The 18,458-nt window shown below is 43.8% G+C and overlaps 1 protein-coding gene across 3 annotated transcripts in view; it reads right to left on the minus strand.

Annotated features, from left to right (window-relative positions):
- Positions 1-219: 219 nt before the first annotated feature.
- ITPK1 (inositol-tetrakisphosphate 1-kinase) overlaps positions 220-18,458 on the minus strand; it is a 143,084-nt gene continuing 124,845 nt past the window's right edge. For all 3 annotated transcript variants that reach the window (XM_035539324.2, XM_035539323.2, XM_035539325.2), the window contains 4 exons: positions 16,282-16,447; positions 14,207-14,274; positions 12,578-12,740; positions 220-6,899 (listed from right to left, as the gene is read on the minus strand). In XM_035539324.2, the coding sequence (XP_035395217.1) occupies positions 6,577-6,899; positions 12,578-12,740; positions 14,207-14,274; positions 16,282-16,447 (720 nt within the window). In that variant the 3' untranslated portion in view covers positions 220-6,576. The remainder of the gene's footprint in view (positions 6,900-12,577; positions 12,741-14,206; positions 14,275-16,281; positions 16,448-18,458) is intronic.

Consider the following 18,458-nt stretch of genomic DNA (forward strand, 5'->3'; position numbering starts at 1 on the left):
TCAAGTACAGCCTGGATCCCAATGCTATTTAGATATGCTATATAGCGGTTACATAAATAGACCATCCACTAGTCTTGGAAATAAAAACCAAACCAAACCAGCCACTAGTGGTGTTGCCACAAGATGGTCTCAAGTAACCGCAACCAACTACACTGAGGAAGCTTCCCCCAGTGAGCTGCTCACCTTGCTGCCCTATCCACTCATAATGAGAAAGCAAAGAAAACTTGTTATAAGGCATTTATTTTCATTACGTGTTGGAAAGGGACAGTTCTGTCTTCAAAACAATTACAGAGAGAATGCCACAATACCTACTGTATATTGCTTTACTGGTGAAATCAAAACATTGTCCATCACAGATGCTTGGCAAAATAAAAAAGAAAAAAAAAGGATGTATTGCCATTGAAATCATTGCTGTTAGATGAAAGCACCATCTTCATTGTCAGATCTGATCAGTCATGCAATTGAAGACGCCAAATAGCAAATACATCTGTTTTTTACAGTAAGCCATGATCTTTTAAGGGTTTTTATCATTCTATACAAATTTAAGTACAAAATGGGAATTACGTTTCAGAAATCATAGTGAAGAGGACTGAGGCAAATCACAAGACACTTGTTAACACTGTACAGCTGGATTCGAACACAGATACTGATGACCGTGTGACACCTAGCACACATGAAGAATGGTCCCCAAGTTTCAGCCATGCTTAAGTGGGGAGCACGGTTGGCGAGTGAAGGAGAACATCCAACACGATTCACGTGTGAGGGGCCAGTTGTCTCAGGACTGCCGAGGTCCCAAGGAATTACTGTCACTTGATTTTAAGAATGACTGCATTTTAGTATGTCGTCCTCACAAGGGTATACACAAGCCATATCACATACTGAATGAGAAATAAATAATAAAAGATACATCTAATACAGCTTTTATTTTTAATTTTTTTTTACAGCACTGACTTTACAAGAGGATAAACAACTCATTTTTAGGGGCTGCTAACATCTGAAACAAAGAAGTCACTATTTTATACTCAACATATACTCAACCTTTTAATAACTTTATATATGTATATATGACTTTTCACACAAAAATGTTAAAATAATTTATACCTAAAAACTACTGTGTAAAGAATGAAGGAGGAAATAAAATGTGGGTTTCCTTAAGAAGGATGGAAGAGGAAGACCTGATTTTCATGAACTCCGTTCACTGTTCCAGCTGTTTCTAGAGTTTCAAGAGATTTCCAGGCCATCAACAAAAACTTCACAACACATCAGGAGCCCTCTGCAAACTCACGGCACGCTGGGCAAGGCCACCATCAATTTAGCTCATGGCCCACGGGCATCTGCTGGTGTCAGCCCCAGTGGGTTCGGGGAGAGAAAGGTGGAGAGAAAAAGTCTCCCCAGATTGTTACACAAACCGGTGGAGAGAAATCCTGGCCTATTGGTATCAGGGTATCAGGTACCAATTGGTATTGGTATCAGGGCCCACTGGCCAGGACTTCACCCCCAAACCCGACCTCTCCTCGCCCCACTTCAGCACATTTTTTAACACTGATTTTTTTTTCTTCCACAGGGAAACTGCACGACCAGCAGGGATGGACCTGACCCCAAGAGTCCCCCACACACATAGCGAGAACAATTCACTGCCTTTGCTTGCTACAGGTATTGTTGTGCCTGCGTTGCTGAGGGATGATTCCAACACCTCCATCTATACCTGGATCCTCTCTAACTTCAACAAGCTTCAGTAATTTCTGTGGCCATGTAAACACAACAGAATCCACGCAGGATGTGAAACTCACCCAGTCAAAAGCTCAACTTTTGATGGCCTGGATCCACACAGAGTGAACAGGGAAAGGAAAGGTAGTGAAGATGTGGAAAGTACTTTTCTGGAGGTTACAATCCTCTGAAATAGATATTAAAGCAATATTACAAATAAAATCAGCAATGTGATCTGCAACGGTGTGTCTGTTTATCTATGAAAGCGAGAGGAGATTATATTAAAGGAAATATTTTAATCTACACAAAGCATTTTCACATACTGCTATTACAGAACACACAGTTGCAACACCATAAAGTAATTGTATACTGATTACAAAAATCAATACATCTCTTACTAAAAAGGAGAGAGGGGAAAAAAAATAGCAGGGTAATGCAAGTGAACTCCTGCAAGTGTGCACATGGGGAGACTGCTACAGACTCAAAATAGACTCTATTCACTAAAAAAATACAAACCCCAAGACTTTCTGCACGGCTGTGGAAGGCAAGGCTGTAAGCTAGTGTGAAAAAGCCTGACTCACTTGTCACTGCTGCCACACGAAGACTTTGGGAAACCAGTGTTAGTCGAAGAACTGATAAGCCTGGAACTTATTTTTGTTGGAGGGAAACAAAAGTTTCCATTTTTCCTTTTTTGCTCTATTATTATTATTAATTATTCTTGCCAGTCAACTCAAACACCTCTGGCCACCTTTGCTCTGTTGCCTTTGGACTGTGTCCTGCCACTTTTATCTACACTGCTCCCTGGCTGGACACGGCCTGTGGTTAACAGGAGAGCTTTAGGCCGTATCTCGAGCCATCCTCATTACTCTCAGCTCCTCCTGAAGCCACAGGGTGAGGTTCTCGGTTCGTATCCATCTGTTAGGACAGCAAATTAAGCTGGTGGTTCTCCATCTGAGCAACCTGCTGCAGACCTCTGTGCAGACACTGACACATTTCAAATGGGGATCGTTAGTCAATTTTCTCATTCCAACAGTCCGAAGAGTATTAACAAAAGCAGCACACCTCATCCACCAGCCGGCCCAGTCAACAGGCAGCTACACACGGAGCCTGGAATAGCCAGGCACGTGGTTAGCCAAGGCAGAAAAGCATGGACCGGGCGGTGGGTGTGTTACACGAACCCCAGGCGTCAACACCGACACTCACGTTTCTGCAGCTGAGCTTTCTGTAAGGATCTGAACGTCCTGGTGCCGTCATTGCAAACCCGACCATAACATGGCAAAGACAGCTACAGAGGGAGGATGATGGCGATGGCTTTGTGCCACGGGCACTAATGACACCATTCAAGTTCTCTTCAATCAGGAAAAATCTCCATCTACTGAAGCCAAGCACATAATTAGAGCGGAAAGCACAGTCCAATCTCCTCCCTCACACTGACATAAAGCCTGGAGAAGTTCCAGTCAAGGTAATGGTGTTTTTGTGGATTTATAACAGTGAAGCAGAACAGAAATAGATCCGTAAGAAGCTAACTGGTGACTATGTAATTTTAACACAATTGCTCCAATCAACACAGCAATAATAACTATGCCTCTGAAAACACAGCAGAACCCTTTCTAACCCACAATAACAGAGTTCAAACAGACGTTACGGAAAATCTCCCTCAGATTGTCTGCAATTTTAAGAGCAAGGGCATTCTGATAAGGTCTAATATTACTACACGTCCTCACTTTTACAAAAAGAAAGAAGGAAAAGAAGAGACTACAGAACATTAACCAACTTACTCTGAAGCTTATCGTAAATCAAAACTATCCTGAACTTATCAAATGAGGCAGCAATTCAGAAAAGCACTTTAGCACAGGCTTAATAACATATGCATGCTCGAATGTTTTGCAGTAATGTAATTGTACATCTGAACACCTGGTAATTTACAGTTTTGGCTTTTAAAAGTTGGTCTCCCTATCTGCCCATGTGATTCAGCAACAATCTAGTATACGAGCCATAACAATAATTTCTGCAAGGAAATAGAGTAGTACAGCAATCGCATGGTAATTTATGAGACAACTCTATTGTAATGCCACATCACAACAGGTACCTGCATATTTGCACCTGGTAAATTAAAGTGATACCAATACATTTGATAAATAAAAAATAAATTACAGACTATGGGAAAAATGTCACTGATCACACCAATGACCTAAACTTGTTTTCTAATTACAGCCAAGGTCCGGAGTAATATTTAAATATAGCATTTCTGTAAGCCTTCAGAGAATTACAAAATAAACTTTTAACAATCATTTGTAAACAAGTTTAAAATGCACAATTATATTTCAGTAGTTTATTTTGGAGAAATAAAGCAGTGCAAAATAGGCCAACCAAAATTCAGAAGGCAGCCAGGAAAATAAAATTCTTATTTGATGTTCTAACTAGGAAACAGCATACAGACATTTCAATTGGATCCGACGCTCAGATTCATGTAAACATACTTGGTTTGAAAGGTCTTGAGTTACTAACCCAGTTTTAACATCATCACTTCTTCCCCACCACCCAATTAAAAACAAAAACAAAACAAATCAAAACAAAAAAAAAGCCCAACCCCAAGCCATTGTAATAAAGGGAGCAAAAGGCAAGTCTACAAACACTCCACCAGCTGGTTACAAGAAAGTACCATACAAAAATAAGCACTGGCAAGTTCCTTCCTGAGGGTATCTTTTGTTACACACGTAACATAAAAACACTTTTTATTTCAAACAAACAAAAACAAACCCCAAACTGTCGATGTCGATTTTATTTCAGTCATGGCTTTACGAAAGGTTTGGTCTATCAGGAATACTTGTACAAACCCTTACCTATGTACATCTACCTGACTCATGCACGCCACCAGCACCCAGACCTGCAAGCTGCAGTCAACGCGGGGTTCAGCAGCCTCGAAGCACACAAGGGTTGGGAGGGGCGCCCGGCTCACGACTGATCTGCAGCAGCCTAGGAGCGGGCTGTAGTTATGTGCACCCTGGGATCCGACAGATACCACGCTGACAAGGTCCTCCTAGTCCTTATAGGAACATCTGAAACTTAGTAACCCCTCTGGCAGTGGAATAATCTCTTGTGCAGATCACCCACAGAAATCCAGTCCTGGCTACAGAAATTTCCCTAGAATGGCACTTGGGGAACAAACCCAATCTCACCCAGGGAAAATCCAGTTTGCACAAAGTAATTGCTACACAACACTCGTCACAATTTTATCCCCTCCAGGACTGGTACCAGCAGGTAGGGTGGTGACTTCTTTACACAGTTTACTCCTCTCTCTGTGGTCTACCCAGGCTTCAAACTCTAGGTCCTTTCCTTCTGAGCAGGCATCTAATACATGACACTGAACAAAGTGGTATTAAATGCTGCAGTGATGGGTGCTTTTCAAATACCTGCTATAGAAAGATGTAGATTACCATATCTGTAAGCTAGGAGCTGAACTAAGGACATTTTCTTAACACCACCCCTCTCAGACGTATTTTAGGGCTTGTAGAGGGAAGGACAGGCCACTTAGTCTACCAAAATAGTGTCTACGTTCTCAGCACTGACAGACTCGGATACTTCCAGTTTAGTGTTCGGAATTGGCAAAAGCTGCCGCAATTCTCAGCAGCAGAAGATGCTGCCATGCTGGAAGGTGCAACAGGAGGAAACACTGTAGGTTTACTGCACATCTCAAGAGATACAATGAGGCTGTGCTATAGCATCCACATAGCACAAAGCACTCCTGCAAATTACCACACAGCCTCATCTGGCAACCATCACCTGGCAGCTTGCAACACAAGGACGCGGTCCCTAAGCTAGGACTGTCACATCCTGCCATCTCATACAAAGGTACACAGTTCTGCTCACGTTTACCTTGCAAAAGAAAAAAAAAGGCAGCGACTGTGTTACCCCTTCGGATCCACAGACCAGGCGTGCTGCTCCAAGGAAAGCGCGTGGCTCTGTTTGGCAGCCTGCTGGCAGAGCTGTCCCGGAGCCCTCCCAAGTGCACGAGGGAGAATTAAACGCTCTGCTAAGAGATGAGCTGCTCTTCTAGGATTTCACTGCTAGCGAACGATTGAAAGGAGGATATTTAATCAACTAAATCACTCAACCTAACTATCTGCACCCCTTTTTTCAGACTCCAGCCTGCCTGGACACACCTCACAGTTGGCAAGTGTAGCTAGAAGCTGCTATTGACTGAAGCCGTGAGGCCTGGGGGGAAAGCTGGGGAGCTGGAACCGGGCTGGCCCCGTCAGTCGTGCACCCTGAACAACCAACAACCCGTCCGCTCAGCCCCACTCCGAGTGCCGCGGCTCACGGCAAGCTACCTGGCAACACCTCGACAAAGTTTCAGGAGATTTGGTTTAGTGACACTGAAGCTGTCTCAGCTTTCTTTTGCAATGGCCTACCTAGAAAAGGGGAATGGGGAGCATTTTAGGCAAAAATCTCTAGCACTGTTACATTCATACATTCCTTTCAACATTATTATCTTCTTGATACCATGAGGTCCGATTTTAAAATGCTGGTCACCAGTGATTACAAAGAACAATAGAAACGAAAGAGCAACCCTCCCACAATGAAAGGTCTAGTGTTAAAACCCACATGTGTGTAAACTCACTACAGATTTGCAACTGGAATCTGATGAAATGGATCTGAATCACTTTCCCACCCTCCCCCTCTCAGTCCATTTCATCAGCAAATCAGGTTAAATCAAATGGAAATTGTTGGTTTTTTTTGAATTATTTTGCTTTTTTTGTGTTGTGTTTTGTTTTCCTTTTTTCACAATTGTACTGTTACAGCCTGATCTGGTTCTGGGACCACAATTTGTATCCCTGCGGCTTCTCCTCAGTCCATGGCATTGGCAAGTTATTGGGAGGAAGCTTTTGTCGCCAACGTAGCGACGCAGTGCTGCTGGAAGCTGGGGGACACTGCCGAGTTGCAGCCTAGTCTCTGGTGTTGCAGTTTTACTGAGCTGTTGGTCTCGCTTTCCACAATCCAGGAGGAGTCTTTTCCCATGACGCTGAGGCAGCCCGTGCCTGCGCAGCATATCCGCTCGTCCATGATCCCGCCGGTCTGCTCAGCCAGGAGCTTGCTGCGGTTTAGCTGGGTCACCTCGGGTGCCTGACCCTGCAGGACAGCAGCTATGTGGTTCAGGAGATCTGTGAAAAATTCCGAAACGCCCTCATAACCTGAAAAGGGGGAAAACGAAGCAAAGAAAAAAAAGGCAATTTAACCATTTCCATAAGTTCTCTGAAAGGCCTCTTCTAGCAGTTTATTTCTTGGGCTTTCCTTGCCCTGCAGCTTATAATAAAATGACTTTTTTTCCATGATGCCCCTGTGACTGAAAGCAGTCCAGGTCCAGGTTTTTCCCTAACTTACAACCTCTGTGGTGTAACACTGATCTTCTGCATCCTGTTCCAGAATATACTGCAGAGACTGGCTCTAAAGCACTTTTTCCCAGAGGGTCTGGACCTTCTCTAAAATTTCCCCAACAACGCCCCCAGTGAGGGAAACCTCAGAGAGCAGCTCAGCGTGCTTTACACCCTACAGAAAAGGCAGTAGGAAAGAAGCAGTGTGATGTTTGTCTAATCTAACCTACCTTGGCACTTAAAACATGTTCCACACTAGAACAATATCTGAAAAAAACCTCAAGGGACACTAAGCATATGTCGATGATGCAGTATTTGGTAGAAACACCAGTATTTGTTTTCAGCACTGAAACCGTATTTCTTCACGGTTCTGTTACGAGATTCCAGATAATTTGCACTGCAATTTAACAACTATTTCCTGGTTTAAAAAGTTGGTCAAATACCTGAAGATACTACATTTTTCACGATAAAAAGGGGGATGGCAGGTGTACAGAGCTTCCGCTTCCATTTAAACACTCAGGTATGGGTGCAGTTTTATCATTACATTCATGTTAAAATTGAATCAGACAAGCACCATGTCTATACAGAATTTTGAAATCGATCATAACTATTACTGCATTAACTGAAATTAGCATCAATCTGATTTAGTATTTAGAGGTCACACGACATGGAGTGTATTTGATGGGCTAGGCTGATTGTTTTAAGATGTCTGTAAAAGTATTCTGCAAGTGATCCAATACTAGTACAGGGGGCTGAAGCAATAAATTACATTTTAAAAGTTCCATGTGAATAGCACACATTCAAACAGATAAGCACATGAGCAGAACCAGAGACCACAAAGTAAATGTATATTTTAAAACACTTTTAGTGACGTGATCGCAGGGCAGAAGAGTCCCTCAGAGCCATAAATAATTCAGCTTTAATCTCCCTTCTCCTGTAAAAGCCAAATTCCTTTGGCAGTAATAAACCAACTTCCTGAAAAACACAAGGTAAGAGGATAATTTAACCTTGAGATAAATGTGGTTTTATGGCGTATTTATAACTCAGACATTAACCAATTAACTCTTATTTAAGCTGCTACATTGCTTTGGATTTTACTGGACTCGACTGTAATTCTCCTAGGTACTTTGTAACAGGTCTTGTATTGCTAGTGGTTTGTGTGACAACAGCTCCTTTCTCAAAGGCCCCTAAAGAAACTCCCCAAACAAATCGTCCATTTAAAAACTTCAAGTTTCCCAGTTTCCCCTGCTATAACCCATCCATCAGGGACAACCAGGGCTCTCATGGTTGGCCAGGGGAGCCAGAACAAGATCTCCACCTCTTTTGACAGAGGTGCTTGTTACGCTTTCTTGCTTATGTAAAAGCCATGGGATTAGCCTTCAAATCTACTCAGAGTGCTTCCAACTCCCTGGGAATAAGCCATCTCCATAGTAACAGCTTTAATATTCAGCGAGGAGACCCACAGTACCCTAGAGTGTTTCACGTCTGCTCAGTGAAAACAAGCCAGCCTTGTTTGAGGGCACACGGCAAACTCACAAAGAAGTTGCATTAAATATTTACTGGGAATAAGGTGGCTAGTTATCCAGTCCTGAAAGCAGCAGATGCTACAGTGTAAGGAGGCTATACATTTCAGGCAAGCTTCCTCTGTGCTGGCCCGCTGCACACTGGATGGAAAGGCCCAAATAATCCTGCTTGGTCACTGAGAAAAAAGTTCACACAGTTAAAAAAAATACAGGGAAGGGAGGAAGAGGACCAGGGTGTCTCAACTCTTGAGCCACAATATGGGGAAGGCTGCAAACTCTCGTTATTGCCTCACTCTCTTCACTGGCTGCTGCTGCAGATCTTTCAAAAAGGCTGGGCTGAATTTTGCTATGATGAAAACAGTCTCCAGAGTCCTCTGGCAGAGCATGGATAGGAAGGAAGTCCACCCAGCATTTGAAAACAAGTACCCTGTCTCCCTGAGCTCTGCAGAGTCAAGAAATGTCTGTGAGCACTTTTAAGCTAGTGCTGGAGATGCTACACACCTGACTGGAACAGACCTGCCTTGGCCTGGACCTGCTCTGCTTTTCTGCATCTTCTCTGGGGCAGAGAGAACTGGAGAGCCCAGGGCATGCACTGGCAGCAGCATGGCCACACATACAGGCCGCACTTCCAGATGTGACGCTTCCAGCTACCAAATACAAGCGCACAGAGCCAGAGGTTCACACGTCCTGGTGACAGGCAGCTGCTCGGGCTCAGTGAGATCCCCAATGGATCCCCAGCCGCTGCGACACAGCACCGGGCCCCATGGAGCCTCTTCTCTCAGTTACCTGAGGTCAGGCCAACACAAAACGCACGCACTACGTGCCTAGGCCTGCAGTTAAATATCTCGGCTGGTAACCACAGCTAAATATAGCCCAGGCGGTTTCCTACAGAACAGCAGACACAATAGGCCTTTTGGGCATTTATCTTTAAAATCTTTTTGAGGCATAGCTGGTGCTAAATGAAGCAGATAACAAGTAACATCCTCCTACGGGTACATCTTGTTGTGTGGCAGGCAGCTAAGCACCACAGAGCCACTTGCTTGCTCCCTCCTCCCCCTCCGCAGTGGGATGGGGGAGAGAATCACAAAAAAGGTAAAATTCATGGGTAGAGACAAAGACAGTTTAATAGGACAGAAAAGGAAGGGAAAAAATATTAATGACAAAAGAATATACAAAGCAAATGATGCAATGTGCAACTGGGGTGCAGCGGCACCCCAGTTTTGTTGCTCAGCACGTCCTCATGTGGCATGGGACACCCCTTTGGACAGTTGGGGCCCGCTGTCCTGGCTGTGTCCCCTCCCAGCTCCTCGTGCACCCCCAGCCTCCTCGCTGGCAGGGCCGTGTGAGAAGCTGAAAAGTCCCTGACTTAATGTAAACACTGCACTGCAACACCTAAAACATGGGTGTGTTATCAGCGTTATTCCCATCCTAAGTCCAAAACACAGCACCACACCAGCTACTGGGAAGAAAATTAACTCTACCTCAGCTGAAACCAGGACACATCTGCTCTAAATTCTAATGTTAAATTAATTTCAAGATGACATCCATGGATTGGCAGATTCAAAGGAGCTTCAAACCTGTTAAAAGACAGCAGACAAGGAAGCCAAGCCTCTGGGCAGCTGGACATAGCTTTGGTCAGGTCTGGCCCGTGCTGTAGCTTGAGCTCCATGAAAAAGGCTTTGAATGCTCCTGAAAGGGCACCTCTTCCTCTCCCTTCCCAAAATGCTGTGGTGCACTGTAATGTAACAGGTCCCCAGTGGGTCTAACTTGGCTCCAATTCGGCTCTTCTGCAGTTCTTGCAGGACAGGATGACCTGAGGAGGAGGAATGAGGGAAAGGCCCTTCCTAGGACTGCAGTGAGCCAGGAACAGTGTGACCCCACTGCCGACACAGCCCATCAGGGACTCTTTTGAGCAGGGCTGCATTTCAGCTTCTCATTTACAAGGTGCTGACTTCATTGATGAAGTCAGTCCTTGAAGCTGCTCATCCTCAAATCAAACCGGCCCCTGGAGGGAAATGCATCTGCCTGGCCTGAACGCGCTTTTGAGCAGCAGGATATTCCATGTTGAGATGTAGATTTTCTTCTCTGTTGTATTTTACTCCGTTACTTTTTCTCTGATGTCAGCAGCCCTTAAAAGCACCTAATCTCTCAGTTCTGCTATCTTCTACAGATTTGAAGACAGTTTTGTCTACCCCCAGCCTTCTCTCTTCCACATGTCTGGTCCCTGCTGCTATCCTCTGGACTTTCTCCAGATTGTCTTTAACACCCTACTCCATGGAGATAAAGCCAGTAGCTACCTTCACTACCCACGTTTACCACACACACAAATAAACATCCTGTGTGAGACACGATGTAGAACTGTCCACAAGAAGCTTTCCTGTGCTCTCAAGTATCTTGAAAGGACTCTGATAAGCTGACATCTCTTCAAGGTCCAATTATTGTGCAGACTGAAATGCAGGACTTGGGTTGAATATCAAAAACTATTGCCTTAGGGCAGAAGTACAGCAGAGCATGAGCATTACAAGGAAACATGACTCCTCTTTAAATAGTTAAGTTTGCCACTAGCTGTCCCCCAGTCTGGGCTTTTCAACATTTCACAAAAAGGTGAAGTTCAGTCTGTGCAAAGTACCAAATCCAGAACAATACTCGCAAATAAAAAATTACCCCATCAACAGACTGCAAAATAGGAATGCAAAATTCAGGATTGCAGAGGGATGTCTTACATCACTGCCTTCAATACCCTGTCTGAAATATACACCCATTCATAAAACAGATTTGGCTCCATCTGACACCTAATTTAGGTTGTTTCACTGCTCTTGACAGAAGACTGTTTTCATAGATTTGCAGACTGCATCAGCACCATATGGTAGAACCAAGCAGCAAAGTGACCTTAGAATAGTGGGGCTGGAGGTTTAAAAGGAAGGCAGTCACTGCAGAGACAGAAAGGCAAGGCACGACAGGGCAACACTGGGACTGACGACTTGGACTGGTGGATCAGCGCAGGGCTTCTAGATGTAAAGATACCTCAGCCATACTGAAAATCCAGTCTTCAGGGACAGCTTAAACTATGTAAGAGTCTGCCTGTATCTCTGGAAACAAACAAGACTATTCAGGTAACGATACAAGATTCTCAAAGTGAAAAATCCCATGCAAAACACCAGTAGATGAGATGAGATAATCTTCTCCTGTGATAGACAGGAATCCAGCACAAGTGACAGAGCATTATTGTCTCCTATTATACACACTTATAACTCCTTCTAACAATTCCAGTGGTCAAGGAGCTTGTTTAGCTGTTTCCAAGACATATATTGCGCTAACAAAGTGGAGGACAAATTTACCCATTTTCACAAGGTGTATTCTATTGTTTCACTCCAGGATTCACCTATGATAACATGCAAGGATATTTCAACCTTTATAGCAGCTCCTGTGAACCTGCAATTTTATCATCTTCCTCAGATTCCTAGTACTTCTTTTGTGCACAAAAAGTGTTTTCATAGGGAATCAATTTGCACAGGAAGAAATTTTCTAGGGAACAGTTTGCTGCTCCCACCCCCTCAATACTTTTAATGGCTCAGAGTCTGGAGAAAAATAATCTCAGAAGCTCTCTTAAAATAGAATGTATTATTCCTCTCTTCATCTTCAGAATGAGAGACAGGGCTAGAAAGGTCAGGTCCCAGCACACAGTCCATGTTCCAGTTCCTGGGCAACTCCAGGGAAGAGCATGAAAGTCAAGTTACAGCTGGCCACTAAACTTTGACTGTATCTCGTAAAAGCTAATATTTCAGTAGCCTGTTCCACATCTAGATTAGGGTTCTGCCCTTGCTAGATTAAAGTGTCTGATCTCAGGATAATTTTGCATGCTGCTCTCCCTTTCCCCACCTGGAAAGCAATGATGTGAGACACCAGCAGCAAAACTTCACACTAAACACACACTGCATGGCTTCTGCAAAGCATGAGTGGAAAGGCCTTTCTCACCTGGGAATGCATTTATATCAATGACTGCATGCTGCCCGGTCTGATTGTTAATGATGATATCAATTCCAAAGAGGGAAACTCCCAGAGCTTGCCGCAGTGCCTTAGAGATTTCCCGGATGACGTCGTCATTTGGCCGCTCAAATACTCCTTCGATTTTATCCAGCTATAGTGGAAAAAGACACATTACTAAGGGACTCTGAAACAGTCTTCTCAGTGGAAAGATCAAATTTCATTTTCCAGGTGTACTTCCACCAAATATAATTGCAGAGAACCGGGGGCACAAAACAGAAAGAAACAAAGAGAAACTTATTTCATAATTCGTAATCCTACGTGTATCAGAAGTTCACCTTCTCTAAAGCACCTAGCTCTTTATTTTGTATCAGTGCGGTTCCTTGAACATGTCAGCATAGGAATCAATGGAGAATCACTATCTTAAGTACTACATCTTTACCTTAGAAAACAAACACAGCTGACCAGTTTAACCCTGTGCCGCAAATGCTCTGGATATCAATCTGTTATTTCAACGTAGATTAAGGCCTATGTTGAAGGACTGATATGACAGACTCCTTCTACTAGTTTCATCTGACCCATACAGAACAACCCAGCTGGTATCTTCAAGGCAGCAGCTAATTCAAAGGGGATATCTTTCATGTGAGTTTTCATCTCTAAGTTATTCCATAGACATTTATTATTAAGAATAACTCAGGTTACTTATGACTGGAAGATGTCATTTTTTCATGTTTTAAACAAGACTTTATGCAGCAAAAGTATACGTACGCCTACAGAAGCACGTATGGAGTAAGTATGTTTATGACGAGAGGGTATATTCTCTATAAGTTTAAAAGTAGATTAACCAACCTACAGAAGGATTTACGACTAGCAAAATTACAGCTTTAAAATTTAACATGCCCATCAGTCATTTACACAACTTAAATTTAATCATCGCTACTATCAAAACTACTCCCAAATAGAGCTTGTGAAACAGAAAAGAATCTGGAGACTCAGAGGTTTAAAGGACCCAGTCCTGCAAAGCGACTTTCACAGCAGTTGAGTACCTTAGGCCTTGTTTGGATTCATACATACAAAACTCATTACAAGGACTGGTAATGCAAGCATTAAAGCATGGCATCTGCTTGCACTGTGGGACTCAGAAGACCCCCTGAAATGGTCCTCTGGTTGCAGCTCAGCAAAGCTTGCACTGCAGCCGATTACTGTCTGTCCCTGTGTGGTCGTGCCCAATGCAATTTCTCTACTTGAATTTTCACCATTTGTCTTTCCTCACAGAACTGAGTCCTAAAAGGCTGATTTATGCTTATGAAGCTCTCTGGACAGGAAAAGGGCAGATATTTGTATTCAGAAGCTTCCTCTTCCCTTTGTCTAGATTAGATTTGGGGAGTTTAAGCCTGGTGAGCAGCAGACAGGCCTGTATCAGTGCTTCCTCACCAGAGCTCGGTAAGGAATACCAGAGGGACACACAGTCATGCTGGTTCGTTGTACCAAACAGACCTCAGCCTGCAACACAGAAGCAGACAACTTGTGAAGGAGAGTTGCTAGCTACTGATGCTTTGATAAGAAAGGACTAGATAGTTTTTCAGCCGTGACAGAACAAAAAAGATCAAGTGTACTTACTGCTGTTAAGACAGATGATGATTCTGGCTTTGAGACATTGTGGCTGTTGAAAAATATCGATTCTCTGTCTGGAATTAAAAGAAGGTTGTAAATAACTTTATAGTGGATTCTAATTTCCCAAAGATTAGTGCAAGGAACAGTAGATGGCACTGCAGTCCAGGGAATCCAGACTTGATCAATACTGGGCAGTCCCCTGCACCATCCACCTGCAAGCCCGCTCATACAACTTGGCTGTGAGCACAGGCAGCAAACCACAGCCCGGGTCAACCATGGCTTCCAGACCTCAGCTCACAGATAAATAGAACTATAGGGAGTTAACACAAACCAGTTTTGATTCCTCCACCTAATTAATAATGGAGTTAAATTTCTACTAATTTGATACATTCAACAGGACTGTTCAAATGGAAAGGCATGCAACAGAAGAGAAAAGCTGTTGTCACTGCAGGCAGCAGACTGATAGCAGCCAGTTTACAGTGAGGGCACTTTTGCTGTGGAAGAAGGCAGGAAATTTTATGGTCTGGACCTGACCTCCTTTTGGAAGCACCTTAGGAATGCAGGAGACACCTTGAGATGACCAAACCCACTAATGTACCATGGTGGAAACCATGAGGAGAACTGCACCAGCACCTCCCTCTCCACTCCATCTGCCCTGGAGGTTTCTAACACCACCACCATGTACTCTTCTTGCCTCTCCTCCTGTCTAGAAAGGCCCTATGCTTTCAGACGGTCAGCTCCCGGGAATGCCTCAGAGCCACTGGATCTGCCTCATCATTGGTCCTGCTTCGTCAGGTACCTGTAGCTCAGCCCCCTTGGGACCCCCAGTGATATGGGTAAGCCAGACACTTATCCTAATCTGCCCACAAAACTTCTTTTTGTGTGGGCTTCCAGACAACTTTAAAGTCTGACACTAACTGATGAGACATTAGCAAAGCCATTTTTAGAAAGATGCCTTAACATGTTCTCTTCCTGCAAAAGTACAGACCAACTGTCATGGTATTTGATGTGAGCACAGATCCAGGCCTACTTCATTTGGTCAGGACACTCAGCATGCCTAAAACGCCTCACACAGCTACAGACAAGGCCTTTTACCAGGATCCTACTGAACCCCACATAAACTAACCAAGTATGTGCTCGTGTGCGGAATGCAACGGTGAGCACACACTGACACATTACGATCAGCAGAAACACAAAGTGCCAAGACACTGGCACTTGTTCGTTCATTTCCTTCAGCTTGCTACCTTCCCCTCCAACCACCTGCTGGATTTGTACAGGACTCCATGCCCTGGGAGCTCCAGGGAGCACCAAGCACCTTCACAGCTTGTGTATGCTCAGAGTGGCGCAGCTGCTCTCACTCAGCTGCTCCAAAAGGGCCGTGTCGGGTCATGCTCCACTAACGTTCGTGCCCCACTAATCCCTCCTTGCTTGTGACGTCCCACAGAAGATGTAGTTCTCAGGCTCTTCAAGGGAAAGGAGCTTTTTTGTGACTGCTGTTTAGTGACCTATAGGAGGGTCACTGTCTTTACTGACAAGTCCGTTCCTCCTGCCCTCCAACACAGCTGGTACCCACACACCAAAGGAAGCTTTCCACTAGGGTTTACAACACTGGGCCTCATATGTACGGAGAGGCTCATTTAGGGGAAAGCACAAGTGATCTTTAATTTAAACACACATAAATAATCAAGGTAAAAATAGGGAAAGGAAGTTCTGAAGCAATGGAATCCAGGAAATTCTCTCCAAAGCACATTTATAAACAAACTCCGGAACAAATGACATAGGAACTTACTGTGAAATTAGAGAATTTCTCTGTCTCCCCCCTTCCACATGACATAAAACACTGTTTCTAACAGGTAAGACTCAGGTTACTATTACATAAATATTTACTATATGACTGTCATTCATATATATTCCAGAGCCCATGAGTTATCTCCCTTCCTAGTGAAATAATACAGAAGAGGTAATATGGTATATAATAACCAGATGCCTTCATTTCAGCAGCCTTTTCAAAAGTTTTTTTTGAGATGGTCATTGCCAAGGCTGTAAGAACTGACATTTCATTTCAAACTGGCACAACGTACCTGAGATTCCAGCAGAGAAGTTTTTCAAAGATGGTCTCTTCACCACGGTGTAGGATTCCCCGACCACAAACACTTTATACAGCACAGCGTTGTGATTGATGAAGCTCTGAATGACACAAGGGGGGCGGACAGCCTTCAGGCCCTCCTGGTTGAAGATGATCGCCATCTGAAAACACACACACACAGAGTTGTGCACAAGCCTTTCAGTAACTTCACACTTGCCAACAAGCAGCGAGGGGGAACACCTACTGGTAGATATATATTGACCAAGGGTGAATCCCTTCTCAGCAGCTAGTACTATTTCATTACACTTCATTTCACTGACACATAACTCTCCAGGCACAACTGGCCGAGTAGCTTTCACTTTCAATGAATTTTTTTTTTCTCAGCTCTCTGAAATTTCATTTACTCACTTCTGGTTAGGACGCTACTGCACTTGCAGGTTTTTAGAAGAACAGAAATGGTAAAACATTAGACCAGTACTGCCAACAAAGGCTGCATCAGACACAAGCTTATATCACAAGAACAAAAGAAGTGCAAATGAGCAGGTCTGTATACTAACAATACAAGTTCTTCTCTGCAGCAGTATTTCCTGTGGTTTGGTACAGTCCACTTGCAGTGTTCTAAGCAACAAGATTTCACCCACATTGTCAGAGAACTTTTTCCAGCATCTAGCAGTTCTTACTAGTAGCAAATGCTGGGCCAATGATTTTCTTGGCTTGGTTTCACCTCATTATTTCAAATGTATAGTCCCCTCGAAGGGACTGGAAAAAATATGCCAAAAAGGAAGTCATTTATAGGGCCTTAAAGATGAACACCAGCTGCCTCAAACAACCAAAGTGATGTTGGTAGTTGCAGAGGAGTACAAGCCAGCATATCTTCAGCACGTTACACTGCTCTTGGCATAGATCCATTGCATGCTTACATGCACATTAAATTATCATGAACACGGTGCCCTGTCTTGCAGGTTTGTTGTTGGGGTCCAAATGCAGCCATGACTCCGATGCAAGGACTGGCAGCACAAGCTGATGAAGTTACTTTATACCTGGGTGCCCCTCAACAGCAGCAAGGATAAACTTAGGTTTGTTCTCAATCCTCCAAACCCTAAGATAGCTGTGCTCTAGTTATCTGAACATGGACCTCTCTTCATCATTCCAGTGACACCGGGCCTTGTTATCCACAGAGGCAGAAGGGAGTTTTGACAGTCAGGTCAGTGTGAGTAAGGACTATCCAAGGCCAGAGAATCTGACGTGACATTTATCTTCCTTTCTTCTGAGCAAAACTGCCTCCCAAAGGTAGAGGTGCTTTGGTTAGAGCACCTTCCCCCACTGAGGAGCTGTCAAGACAACAGTTAACCTTCATTTTTTTTGTGCCTGCACCTACCTCTTTCAGTGCAGGACACCCAGCACTTGCCAGAAATATTCCTAACCTCTGAAAATGAGTTTTTCCTCATCTGTGTCAGTATTTTATCACTGGCCTCCTTGAGCCTAGTATTTTATTTGGGATGTAAGACAGTCCAGAGAGGCTAAGAGAATTCCTGTGGGTCCCACAATGACTCCACAGCAAGATACAGAATAAAATTGGAGCTTCCTGCCTCAGCACGGTACAGATGAGTTATCTTTCCATATGCTTCCTGTCAGTTTTCGTGCCTTCTGAGATCAGCTGCATCTTAGTGAAGTCAGAGTCACTGGAAGGATTTTACAAAGAAACTCTTCCACTTTGTGCTTTCTCACTCATACTTTATAACATATAAGATCAGCTGCTCGTTTGCTGTACGGTGTACTGTCAGACTGAGTTCTTGCTAACACCTTTGCTCCTGTAATAAAAATAGTAAATACAGCAGCTTTGTTGTTCAAAAATATAGCCATGGTAAGTGATGTAGTGACTACACATTTATAGTTAAAAGTCTAAGCACATTTTTATCTCTACCTGACTATTTATTATTCTGTTTTCCTCCTTATCTGGTAGACCACTTAGGATCACATAACTGTCTGCAAGCATGCACAATGACTCAGTAGATTAGCATTTTCTGAGCTCAAGTCAGTGTGTGCATTCAATGAGTACGTGCAGCTGATATCCCCATTCTGTCTCTCTTATACCTTGTGCTACCTGTTTGACACACAGACTGAATGTGCGAGTGGTAATAACCTGTGCAAGAAACCCACTCTAACCAGCAG

The sequence above is a fragment of the Cygnus atratus genome, chromosome 5, assembly GCF_013377495.2.
Source record: "Cygnus atratus isolate AKBS03 ecotype Queensland, Australia chromosome 5, CAtr_DNAZoo_HiC_assembly, whole genome shotgun sequence".
Classification (NCBI taxonomy): Eukaryota; Metazoa; Chordata; class Aves; order Anseriformes; family Anatidae; genus Cygnus; species Cygnus atratus.